The sequence below is a fragment of the Oryx dammah genome, unplaced genomic scaffold, assembly GCF_014754425.2.
Source record: "Oryx dammah isolate SB20612 unplaced genomic scaffold, SCBI_Odam_1.1 HiC_scaffold_2, whole genome shotgun sequence".
In the NCBI taxonomy this organism is placed as follows: Eukaryota; Metazoa; Chordata; class Mammalia; order Artiodactyla; family Bovidae; genus Oryx; species Oryx dammah.
The window spans coordinates 187,841-200,618 of NW_024070186.1; the positions used below are offsets into that span (position 1 = coordinate 187,841).

The following is a 12,778-nucleotide window of genomic DNA, read 5'->3' on the forward strand; positions in this document are numbered from 1 at the left end:
CCTTCTGTCAGCCACCTTTGCGAATCTACTTTTTGGTGACCTGAATTTCTTCTGTTTCCCCGCCCCCCCAACCATTTCCCTCCCCCGTCAGTGCAAACCAACCCACATCTACGGAAACAAGACTGGGACCCACTGGAGCTGAGGCCGCTCCCCAAGGAGGCAGGAGGCGGGGAGCGGGGAGCCACCGACCGCAGCCCTCGCTCCTGCACTTAGGACGCCGAGTCCAGCCACCATCCAGCCGGGCCTCCTGCCTCCCCGCCGCCGGGGGGGGGCCCCGCACTGGGCTGGGGGCTTCACGCCCACCGGGGATCTGACACCATGTGACCGCGCCCCGCCCAGAAGGCGCCTCCGCAGCCCTTTTCAGGGGCAGCCCCGGGCCCCCGCTCGTCTCTGGCAGCTGTCAGCTCGTCTTCCGTAGCTGACTTGGGAAGTCCGTGCCATGCCTCCCTGGCCCTAGTCCCCGCCCGCCGGCGCCCTCCCACACGGCGTGCACTCACTCTGCTGGCTCGGCTCGCAGGCTCACCACACGCTCACCACCACCAGCCGCACGCTGCCGACCTGCTGACGGTCTCTGCCTCTCCTACTGAAACCTGAACTCCACTAAGGCAAGGACTTCGCTGCCCAGGGACCCAGGCTTCACGCCCACAAGAGCACCCGATAGAGAAGGCCTTGTCAGATGGGCAGACAGTTGGACACATCCTTGGATGAACAAATGGACGGATGGAGGGGTGCACAGAGGGGCGATGGGAAGAAATCCATGAGCATAAAGATACCCGACCTGGCCGACAGGTAGGAGGCACTCAGGGAGAGGGGTGCGCTCCAAGCACGGTGCCCACAGCAGAGTCCCCCTGGGGAAACGCGCCTGCGCAGACCCAGGGCCAGCTGCCCGAGAGCTGCTGCATCTGGACAGACAAAGGGAGCAGCAAGCCTTTCCAGATGTGGGCGTCTCACCTTGAACAGGTAGAAATAAACCTGCTTGGTGTCGGCATCTTCCTCCCTGTGGACACAGGTAAAGAGGTACTCCACGTCCAGCACGATGCCCAGCAGTCTGTTCATCTCCTCCTCGGACACGTTCTCCAGGTGCGACACGTGAGCAGCTGCAGACGGAAAGGAGCACAGTGGAGTCAGCGGGGCGCGCTCCTTCCTTACAGCCAGGCTTCTCCAGCTGTGGGGTCCAGTCCCCACCCAGGGCCAAACCCAGGCCCCTGCACTGGGCCCATGGAGTCTCAGCCACCGGACTGGCAGGGAGGCCCCAGTCTGGAACATTCTCTCCCAGGAACCTTCTGGAATACCAATACATCAGATTGCACTGCAAATAGAGGAACTTTCTGAACTGCTACAAGACTGAAGTCTGCTCACAAAACTGACGTTAAATTCTGCCATGTCCCTCTAGAAGCCAACTCCCGTCAGGCCGAGAGGACCCTGTGGCCCTGGAGCCTGGAGCCTGGATCTGAAGACTGTGGGTTCAGAGGGTCCAGAAACAAGACTCCTAAGGGTTTAGATCTAAGTCCTGCGAACAGTTCTGGTGGCCAAGAACACCACATCTCAGGAAAGATGGGAAAAGTGTCAGTGAAATCTGAATGAAGCCCTCAGGCCTGAGAACAGAGAGCTCCCTGTCTCTACACCGAGACCCTAGGGCCAACCTGCGCTCGAGTCAGCATCCTCCGAGGTCGCACCCCAAACCGCCGTACCTGCCTCTTTCTGTGGCCTCACCATCGTTACGAGAACTATCCACCTCGTCCCCCCTCCCATGCCCCGGTCCTCTCTTCTACCCAAATCCAGTCCAGTTCTCGAGGTGAACACATTTTATCCTCAAAACATCTCATGAGGTAGGTCTGAGTGACCCCGTGCTAAGGCTGAGAAAACAGGCTGAAACGGAATGCTGTTTCCTCCAGTGTCAGCCTGCGAGGCGGAGACAGGGTCTGAAGGCAGAGCAGCTCTGACTCCAATCCTGAAGCACGCACACATGTGCTTTCTGGATAATTAGCTGATTCGCTTCAAGTCCTCATCACTCATAAGGGTCTCTGGAGGTCTCTCAAGGTCACGAGGGTCTCCGGGGGCCACGAGGGTCACCGGGGACTGGCGAGGGTCTCTCGGGGTCTCGAGGGTCACTGGAGATCGCGAGGGCCTCCGGGGACTGCGAGGGTCTCTCGGGGTCGTGAGGGTCTCCGGAGGCAAGCCGACTGAGAGCCCACCAGGGGCACCTCCGGGAGGCAGCCCGGCTCTCAGTCTGTGTCTCCAGGAACCGTCGCTACACTGGCTGACAGACAGCAGTTCTGCAAGAGTGATCCTTTGAGGTGGAGCTCTTGGTGTGCTGGCTGAAAATCCTTGGACCTAGAAGTGCTTGAGATGACTTCTAAAGAAAGTCTCAACTATGGAGAGCAGAGGTGGGCCTTTCCTTGCCTTTTTCAAGGGCATGCTAAGTTGCGACCCCATGGACTGTAGCCCACTGGGCTCCTCAGTCCATGGATTCTCCAGGCAAGAACATGGAGTGGGTTGCCCTGCCCTCCTCGGGGGCATCTTCCCAGCCCAGGGATCGAACCTGCACCCCAGGCCTCCTGTGCTGACAGGCAGCACCGCCTCCTGCATATCACGGAGAGCGGGCTAGATGGAAATTTAAATGCTTAAGACAGGAGACCTGAGGAGGTCTGCCTGCTTCTGACTCTGCCCAGAAGGGAATCGGTAATCTCCCCCTCAGCTCTGTGTGACCCAGGGTACAGAGAGCCAGAGCTGGTGATGCACAAACGCGGAAACGAAGCAGCAGGTTCCCCAAGGGCGGAGGGCGAGGCTCTGCTGGACACAGCGACTCTCACGGCTGGAGACTGTCCGGCTCCTCCTCCGGAAAGAAGGGAGGGGCAGCTCAGGGGTGGGGCTACACGGAGGCAGAAAGATGACGTGCACGGAAAGGGTTAAACTTCTAGAACGAATAATGGGTTGAGATGGAGTGGGGAGAGCAGATGAAAACAGTGGGCGTAGACCACCCACCAGAGAAGAAACAAAGCTGCTCTGGACATGCAGCCAAGAAAGAGAAGCCTGGAGGGTTAATTCTGACTCCAGGCTAAGACTTGAACTCGTGTCTTTGCCGTTTTTATTGTTATAATCATACATAATGGCCTGCCTCTGAGAACCCTGCCCTTCTGCCACTCTTAAACTAAAGAGTTGCAGTTTCACTCACAGGGAGGTACCATGAGCCCACCCACCTGTGAATGACCCCCTGCCCCTCTGCCTCTCTTAAACTAAAGAGCTCCAGTTTAGCTCACAGGGAGGTACCATGAGCCCGCCCACCTGTGAATGACCCCCTGCCCCTCTGCCTCTCTCAAACTAAAGAGTTCCAGTTTAGCTCACAGGGAGGTACCATGAACTTGCCCACCTGTGAATGACCCTAAAGAAAGGAATGAATCCTCCTGCCTGGGGCTTGCAAGAATTGAACGGTCTCTGTACTGTGTTTCCTTACCCCTCCATCTCTGATCCATAAATTTATATGGATCCATATCCATCAACATCCATAAATGGGTATTCTGAGACACTAGTCTGCTCTCCTCCAGCTCAGCCAACTTCCCTAATAAAAGGAGTCCTTGCCTCAAGGCCTCATCTCTGGGGCTCACTGGCCGACAGTGCAGGGCGCAGGGCGCGCTCGGACCCTGGTGACGCTCTCAGGCTCTCCAGCTATGGGCCCCTCTCACCAATGCCCCTTGTGGTCTCTGAGTACCCTACACTCAGCTTTCTCTCTCACCAAATCCACATCAGCAGCTAAACCCCATGCCAACCCAATCGTCCCCACACCCTTCATCACCTCCCCACCCCAACAACCAGGGCACCACCACCGTCCCCACACACTTGACCTCGGACTTAGAGTCCTTGAGGTCACCCTCGGAATGGCGGCCCCTCCAGCTAAGGAGGCTGGCACTTACTGCCTCACTGCCCTTCGCTGGCACAGTGCCCACACCAGACACAGATGGGCACCCCCACACTCTCCCCCACTCCCACGTCTGATCACGGGGACCTCGAGCCTTCCCCCAGGGTGCTCTGTCGCCATGGGAGGGAGGGAGACCGTCCCCATCAGACCCACGTCTACTGAGTCCAGAGATGGCCCCTCGGGGGCTGATGGGCAGGATTAGGGGCTTCCCAGAATGAGTGGTGAAGAGCTCACCCACCAGTGCAGGCGACGTTACGCAGCATGACCCCGAGTCAGGAAGACCCCCTGGAGGAGGCCTTGACCACCCCCTCCAGTGCTCTTGCCTGGACAACCCCATGGACAGAGGAGCCTGGCGGGCCACAGCCCGTGGGGTTGCAAAGAGTCGGACACGACTGAGCGACTGGGCGTGCAAGCCTGCACAAGCAAACTGAACAGATGCACCAGGGAGCCCAGAGTCAGCCGCACACCATGCTGAACCGAGGTGCACGTCACTCTGACTGAAAAGCCAAAATAGTTACTGAACTCATATTTAACCAAAGACTCACTCACTGCTGAAAAAAAAAAACACTCAATCTTTTCCAAAGAAACCTTCTGACACAAAGAAGTGCACTTCAAGGAGCCAGAAGTGTATTTTTTTTTTTTTTTTTTTTATATACGCCTCTATACTACAACGCACAAGTCTACAACAGTTAACTCAGCCACAGACCTCATAACACAGAGTCAATGCTATTTCAAGTTTTGATATACGCCCCCTCGTTTATCCTCCCAGTAAGGTCCGCCCCAGGCCACCACAGGAGCGCTGAAATAGAGCCCTTCCCACACACCGGCCAACAGTGGAGGTCCGCTCACTGGGTCAGTCTTCTAAAAGCCAGCCCGAGCCCCCGCTGCCGCGGCCTGCACTCACTGGATGCCCTGGGTGGTTTCCCCTGTCCCTGAACACTTGCGTTTGTTCTTTTGTGTGCTACCTATTCAGGTCCTCTGCCTGCTTTTCTAGGATGTGGGTCTTTTTCTGTCTGTCCTCCCAGATTGGTTGGGGTTTTTGTTTGTTGGCTTGTGGTTTGATTATGCAGGAATTTTACATTTTTCAGAAAGTCAAATCTATGTCTGGCCTTTCTTCAAGGTCTTGCTTGCAAAGGTCTTTCCCGTAGAATCAAAAGATGACAAGAATGTATTTTCTCCCAGCTTTTAACAGGTTTAGTCTTAAAATTGAAAACATTCCTCCACCAAAACATCAATATCATAAAAGACAAAAAGCGGGAGGGTGGCGGGGAGGAGGAGCTGTCCACATCAGAGCAGACGGAAGAGGCGTGCAGCGACGCTGATTTACGACCAGAAACACACATGTGGCCTTTGTCCCCTTTCTTAGCAAAGTGCTCCTCAACTCCTGGACTTGCACGACTGACGGCAGCGACAGAGGTGAAAGGAGCGTCTGCGGTTATTCGTGAAGACCGTTCCAGCCGCACCTGCGCTCCTGTGAGTGGCTTCTGTGAACAAGCAGAGAGAGGAGAGGGTTGGAACCCCCACCTCGGGAGGGGAGACGGTCTGGAGGCTGAGCTAAGCACCGCCGTGCTCCCCACCCTGCTCCAGCTTCTCCTCCATCGCTGTTCCTGACTTGTATCCTTTTATGAAAAAACCGGGAATCTAGTGCCTGCTTTCCTGGGTTCTGTGAGCCACTCTGCAAAGTGATCAAAGCCCAGGAGCAGGAGGCTCCAGTTTACAGCTGGCCAGTGGGAAAGATGGGCGCTGACCTGAACTTGGGGTCAGCATCTGAAGGGGGCGCAGACCCCAGACCTTATGGGGTCTGCGCTAATCACAGGCAGGAAGCACTGGAATTAAGTCGCCAGACGCCCAGGTGGGGTTTGCTGGAGAGCTGAGTAGAAAATCCCGTGCGTCTGCTGTCAGAAGCTTCTGGAAGTGCTGAGGAGAGGAGACTCACTGTCTGACCTTCACGTGACAACTAAATACGGGTGTGATCCTAGCCTGCTGGGTGCTTAATGGAGAGGGAAAAAAGCTCTCAAAGACATTTTTGGGTCAACTCTAAAATTAGAAAACAAGTAAGCACTGGATTAAGTATTACATCAATGCTAATATTTACTGAAGTTGGTAACTAAACTGAGGTTATGTAAAAGAATATACGGGAATCCCCTGGCAGTCCAGAGGTTGGGGGGGGCGGCGGGGAGGGGGCTGGCAATGAGGATCCTGCAAGCAGTGTAGCACAGGCAAAAAAGTAACAAAAAAAATTTTTTAAGAAAGAATATCCTGATTTTTAGAAAATATATACTTAAGTATTTTAAGAGGAAAAAGCCATGATGTAAATGCATCTTATTCTCACGTGATCCAGGAAAAAGTATAATACATACAAATGGACACACACACACACAAACTCATGTGTGGTATGTGAGTGTGGGCGTGTCCACACACATGAGACACAGGGCCAAGCAAGCAGGGCAGACTGTGACCAACAGGCCCATCTGGGCAGAAGGCACGCGGGGCGCTCCTTGCTGCTATGCTCACCACTTTCCCGTAAGTTTGAAAACATTTCCAAATAAAAGTTTTTCTAAAAAGTCTTTCTTCCACCTGGAATTTGATAACCAAACCTAAAGGACCCTGCCTTCATTTCAAACCATCGTCCAAGATCCTGGTACAAAGCATCCACATAATTACCCAAGAATGGCCACCCCCCACCTTGGGGCGGGCTCACTCCCAGCGGTGGTATGACCGCAGCACCCACCGCGCGCGGAGGGCGGAAGGCGCATCCGGGGCGGAAGGCGCATCCGAGACGGCAGGCTGACCACCGTGCGTCTCCCGGCGGGGCCGCCCCCGCGCAGTAGGTCAGCCGGCAGACGCCAGGGGGCCACAGCCACCCGCTGGGAACCCCAGCGCCGCGCCTCGCCGGAACCGTGAGCTTCGCGCCTCCTCCTCGCGGGGCAGGCGGGTCCCAGGCCCTGCGACGGGGCCAGAGCACGACACGGCATCTGGGGGATGCGCAAGCTGCCCAAATACACATTCGGTTCGTGGAAATCTGAGGTCAAGGCTAGAAGAGATCAAATGAAGTCCTTCAATGACAGCTTCCGATTATGCGCAAAAGGCTCGGAATTTAAAAGTAGTTTCCTGTAAGGGAAAAGAATCGGCAGTATTAGAGACGGATGGGTGGGTGGGTAGGCAGGTAGACGGACACCTGGATCGCTCTACTGCACGCCGAAACCTAGCACAACGTGGTAAGCCTTCACGGCCAGATACCTCAGTAAAAAAAATGAACCAAAGAATCTGAAAGATAAAAGTGGTTTCATCTTCAGTAAGCTCACATCTGGAAGGGAGAAAAAGGGTCATTTAAGAGTAAGAACCCTCTAGAGAGCTCAGGCAAAGGAATATGTGAACCATGTCTGTGGATGGGTGTGTGTCTGTGTGTGTCAGGCGTTGCGAACCCACGGACTGTAGCCTGTCAGGCTCCTCTGCCCATGGAATTCTCCAGGGAAGAATACTGGAGAGGCTTGCTATTCCCTGCTCTAAGGGATTTTCCTGACCCAGGCATCAAATTCTTTACCAGCTGAGCTGCCAGGGAACCCCGAGAACCACATTTAACCACATATAAATATTCTAGCAACCACTTTAACATTTCCTAACAATAGGTGTTCAAGAAACATTTTAATTAAAAACAATCTGGCCGTACCACACACTTTGCAGGATCTTTGCTCCCCAACCAGGGGTTGAACTTCTGCCCCTGCAGTGGAAGCACGCAGTCCAACCTCTGGACCACCAGGGAAGCCCCTAGGAACCACATTTATAAATGTGAAAAGAAACAGGTGAAGTTAATTTTAATACATTGCATCTAACCTGCTGCTGCTGCTAAGTCGCTTCAGTCGTGTCCGACTCTGTGCGACCCCAGAGACGGCAGCCCACCAGGCTCCGCCGTCCCTGGGATTCTCCAGGCAAGAACACTGGAGTGGGTTGCATTTCCTTCTCCAATGCATGAAAGTGAAAAGTGAAAATGAAGTTGCTCAGTCCTATCCAACTCTTAGCGACCCCATGGACTGCAGCCCACCAGGCTCCTCCTTCCATGGGGATACCAAATTATTTCAATGCATACTCAAAATATTCTACATTCTTTTCTCATATTAAGTCTTCAAGATTGGTTTGCATTTTCCATGGACAGCACATTTCAACTGGAACAGCCACATTTCAAGTCCGGTCATCAGTCACATGTGGCTGGCAGCTACCACTCTGCACAGAACAGGTTTCGATCATGAACCATGAAAATCCCTCTGTGAATAAACGCCACCAACCATCTTTTTAGTGACCCTGAATGCAATGGATATTTTAGCAATGAAGAAACAAATCCAGTGATGCTCAAGGAACTAAACATACCAGGAACTAGGGAAAAACTCAAAACCCTTCATGTCAGTTCAGTTCAGTTCAGTCGCGTCTGACTCTTTGCAACCCCATGAACTGCAGCACACCAGGCCTCCCTGTCCATCACCAACGCCCAGAGTCCACCCAAACCCACGTCAATCGAGTCAGTGATGCCATCCAACCATCTCATCCTCTGTCATCCCCTTCTCCTCTTGCTCTCAATCCTTCCCAGAATCAGAGTCTTTTCAGATGAGTCAGCTCTTCACATCAGGTGGCCAAATTATTGGAGTTTCAGCTTCAACATCAGTCCTTCCAATGAACAACCAGGACTGATCTCCTTTAGGATGGATCTCCTTGCAGTCCAAGGGACTCTCAAGAGTCTTCTCCAACACCACAGTTCAAAAGCATCAATTCTTCAGCGCTCTGCCTTCTTCACAGTCCAACTCTCACATCCATACATGACCACTGGAAAAACCATAGCCTTGACTAGACGGACCTTTGTTGGCAAAGTAATGTCTCTGCTTTTGAATATGCTATCTAGGTTGGTCATAACTTTCCTTCCAAGGAGTAAGCACTTTTAATTTCATGGCTGCAGTCACCATCTGCAGTGATTTTGGAGCCCCCCAAAAATAAAGTCAGCCACTGTTTCCCATCTATTTGCCATGAAGTGATGGGACAGGATGTCATGATCTTAGTTTTCTGAATGTTGAGCTTTAAGCCAACTTTTTCACTCTCCTCTTTCACTTTCATCAAGAGGCTTCTTAGTTTTTCTTCACTTTCTGCCATAAGGGTGGTGTCATCCGTATATATGAAGTTATTGTGATTTCTCCCAGCAATCTTGATTCCAGCTTGTTTTTCTTCCAGTCCAGCGTTTCTCATGATGTACTCTACATAGAAGTTAAATAAGCAAGGTGACAATATACAGCCTTGACGTACTCCTTTTCCTATTTGGAACCAGTCTGTTGTTCCATGTCCAGTTCTAACTGTTGCTTCCTGACCTGCATACAGATTTCTCAAGAGGCAGAGTAGGTGGTCTGGTATTCCCATCTCCTTCAGAATTTTCCAGTTTATTGTGATCCACACAGTCAAAGGCTTTGGCATAATCAATAAATCAGAAATTGATGTTTTTCTGGAACTCTCTTGCTTTTTCCATGATCCAACGGATGTTGGCAATTTGATCTCTGGTTCCTCTGCCTTTTCTAAAACCAGCTTGAACATCAGGAAGTTCATGATTCACGTATTGCTGAAGCCTGGCTTGGAGAATTTTGAGCATTACTTTACTGGCATGTGAGATGAGTGCAATTGTGTGGTAGTTTGAGCATTCTTTGGCATTGCCTTTCTTTGGGATTGGAATGAAAACTGACCTTTTCCTGTCCTGTGGCCACTGCTGAGTTTTCCAAATTTGCTGAAATATTGAGTGCAGCACTATCACAGCATCATCTTTCAGGATTTGAAATAGGTCAACTGGAATGCCATCACCTCCACTAGCTTTGTTTGTAGTGATCCTTCCTAAGGCCCACTTGATTTCGAATTCCAGGATGTCTGGCTCTAGGTGAGTGATCACACCATCGTGATTATCTGGGTCATGAAGATCTTTTTTGTACAGTTCTTCTGTGTATTCTTGCCACCTCTTCTTAATATCTTCTGCTTCTGTTAGGTCCATACCATTTCTGTCCTTTATCGAGCCCATCTTTGCATGAAATGTTCCCTTGGTATCTCTTATTTCCTTGAAGAGATCTCTAGTCTTTCCCAGTCTGTTGTTTTCCTCTATTTCTTTGCATTGATCGCTGAGGAAGGCTTTCTTATCTCTCCGTGCTATTCTTTGGAACTCTGCATTCAAATGGGAATATCTTTCCTTTTCTTCTTTGCCTTTAGCGTCTCTTCTTTTCTCAGCTATTTGTAAGGCCTCCTCAGACAACCATTTTGCTTTTTTGCATTTCTTTTTCTTGGGGATGGTCTTGATTCCTGTCTCCTGTACAATGTCATGAACCTCCATCCATAGTTCATCAGGCACTCTGTTTATCAGCTCTAGTCCCTTGAATCTATTTCTCACTTCCACTGTATAATCATAAGGGATTTGATTTAGGTCATACCTGAATGGTCTAGTGGTTTTCTCCACTCTCTTCAATCTCAGTGTGAATTTGGCGATAAGGAGCTCATGATCCGAGCCACAGCAGCTCCTGGTCTTGTTTTGCCTTCATGTCCGTCCAGCATAGAACAGCAACGAGGGTTAAAGAACCACAGTTAAACAAGGGGAGCGCTGCTGCAGCACAGTGACAGGGAGGTCTGGATTCTCTGTACCAAGGGCTGGGTTAGCCAGGACGCAGAGGCGAGTCAGGCTCCCCTGCAGGGAAGGACGGAAGGGCAAGGCCGGCGCTGTGTGCCTCCATGTGCAAGGCAGAGGGGAGGGCGGGCCAGCAGGCACCTGACCCTCACACACTCAGCCCAGGGGGCTCCGTCCTGAGAGGAAGAGGCGCCCAGAGGGCTAAAGCAGAAGAACATGCCCGGATTAGACTGCGAGGACACGACTGAGTTCACACACGCATGCCTGTGTGGGAAGCCAGGTGTGCAAGAAGAGAGCTCCCGGTGCTGCGGCAGGTGTAAGCACAGGACCGGCTGGTGCGAGGGGCACTCAGAGCAATCCCCCAGGACTTCAGGACCCTGGGGCTCAGAGCAATCCCAGGACTTCAGGACCCTGGGGCTCAGAGCAATCCCAGGACTTCAGGACCCTGGGGCTCAGAGCAATCCCAGGACTTCAGGACCTCAGGGCGCTGGGAAAGTAATGATATACTAAGTGAGCATGAAATGCTACCAGCTTTATCCCTGAATCCTGCCACAGACTCACAGCTCCCGACAACTCTGAGGCCATGGAGAAAGAGTACAGAAAACCTGGGGCCCTCCCCGAGAGGAATAAGCAGACTTGGCCCAGGTGGCTGTGTCTGTGTCTGGCTGGGCCTGCGGGTCCGTCACGCGGCGTCTGCCAGGGACACGTGTACACGGGGCCCGGGGGTGACAAGGTGATGGGGGGGCTCGCGATGTGGTGGGAACATAGAGGAGGGCTGGAATCCCCTGCGATTCCAGGCAGGACCCTGTGAGGCTCCCGGGCAGGAGAGCCTTCCTATGTCCCCATCTCTTGCTTGCAGGAAACAGGTTTCATTCCTCCTCTATGACCTTCCAGAAATTCCAAACAGCAGGTTCAAACAGCTGCTAGTCAGGAAAGGGAGGGGACGCGAGACAAGGGAGGCGCAGTCAGAAAGAAGGTGGCCTTGAGGCAGGGTCCCAGGACCCCTCACACAGTACACAGCAGTGACTCTGAGCAGCTTTCAGCTATGAAACCCCCACCACGGGGGAGAAGTTAGCTGTTTGCTGCCCGTAAGCTCGCAGACCCCAGAGCAGCTGGAACCAGGCTTTTGATGCCGACTCCCGATGACCTCACCACCAACCAATCGGAAGGAGGTCCTCCAGCTGATGGCTCCCTCTGAACCATTACTGTAAAACTTCGAGCTACCTGCCAGGTGGAAACACACAGTTTTTAGGGCATTAGCCTGCTGTGTCCCCTTTTACCTGACAAACCAATAAAGCTATTCTCTGCTACTTCACCCAAAACTCTTTCCAAAATTTCCAAAATCTCCAAATCTCCAAACGTTTCCGAGATTTAATTTGATGTTGGGGTACAAAGGCCAGATTCAGCTTCAACAATCCATTAGAAAAACACTGGTGGTAAGATACGTGCTGAGACGCTTCATACTGTTCAAGAAACAAGTCTGGTATAACTGTTAATGCTGGTCCTTACTTTGCTTGGAAAGTTTCTACCGTAAATAAGCAGGTAAGCAGAGATAACCACAGGTGAAAGTGAAAGTCACTCAGTTGTGTCTGACTCTTTGCAATCCCATGGACTACACAGTCCACGGAATTCTCCAGGCCAGACTACTGGAGTGGGCAGCCCTTCCCTTCTCCAGGGGATCTTCCCAGGGATCGAACCCAGGTCGAATAAACACCAGTTTCCACTTTTTTAACTACATGTGTGTATCAGGAAAATCTGATGACATTAAAAGAACAATCAGGGGCTTCCCTGACGGCGCCGTGGTCTTCAGTCCTGGTCTGGGAGGACCGCACATACTGCAAGATGACTGAGCTCAGGAGCCCCAACTACTGAGCCCTGCTCCAGAGATGGCGCTCGGCAACAGGAGACGCCACCCCAGTGTGATGCCTGAGCATCACAGCTGGAGAGGAGCCCCGGCTCGGCTCGGGAACTGGAGAAAGGCCCACACAGCAAGGAAGACTTAGCCCAGCCAAAGATAAATAAATTAAAAAGCAAAACAATAAGAAATCTCCATAAAACTGCAAAACATTATCACCACTCAAATTTAATAAGCAGTACGTCTCAGCACAGTTCATAACAATGGACTCCAAAAGACAACGGAAATCCCAGTTGTGCTGTGATCACAACGGGTGTTTCCTCATGCCCTGATCATAGAAGAAGGCTGCCACTGAAACAAGCAGTCCCAAAAT

The 12,778-nt window shown here is 52.2% G+C and overlaps 1 protein-coding gene across 1 annotated transcript in view; it reads right to left on the minus strand.

The window, feature by feature from the left end:
* KAT2B (lysine acetyltransferase 2B) overlaps positions 1-12,778 on the minus strand; it is a 116,984-nt gene that overhangs the window by 50,302 nt on the left and 53,904 nt on the right. The window contains exon 8 of the mRNA XM_040235472.1: positions 952-1,097. Within this exon, the coding sequence (XP_040091406.1) occupies positions 952-1,097 (146 nt within the window). The remainder of the gene's footprint in view (positions 1-951; positions 1,098-12,778) is intronic.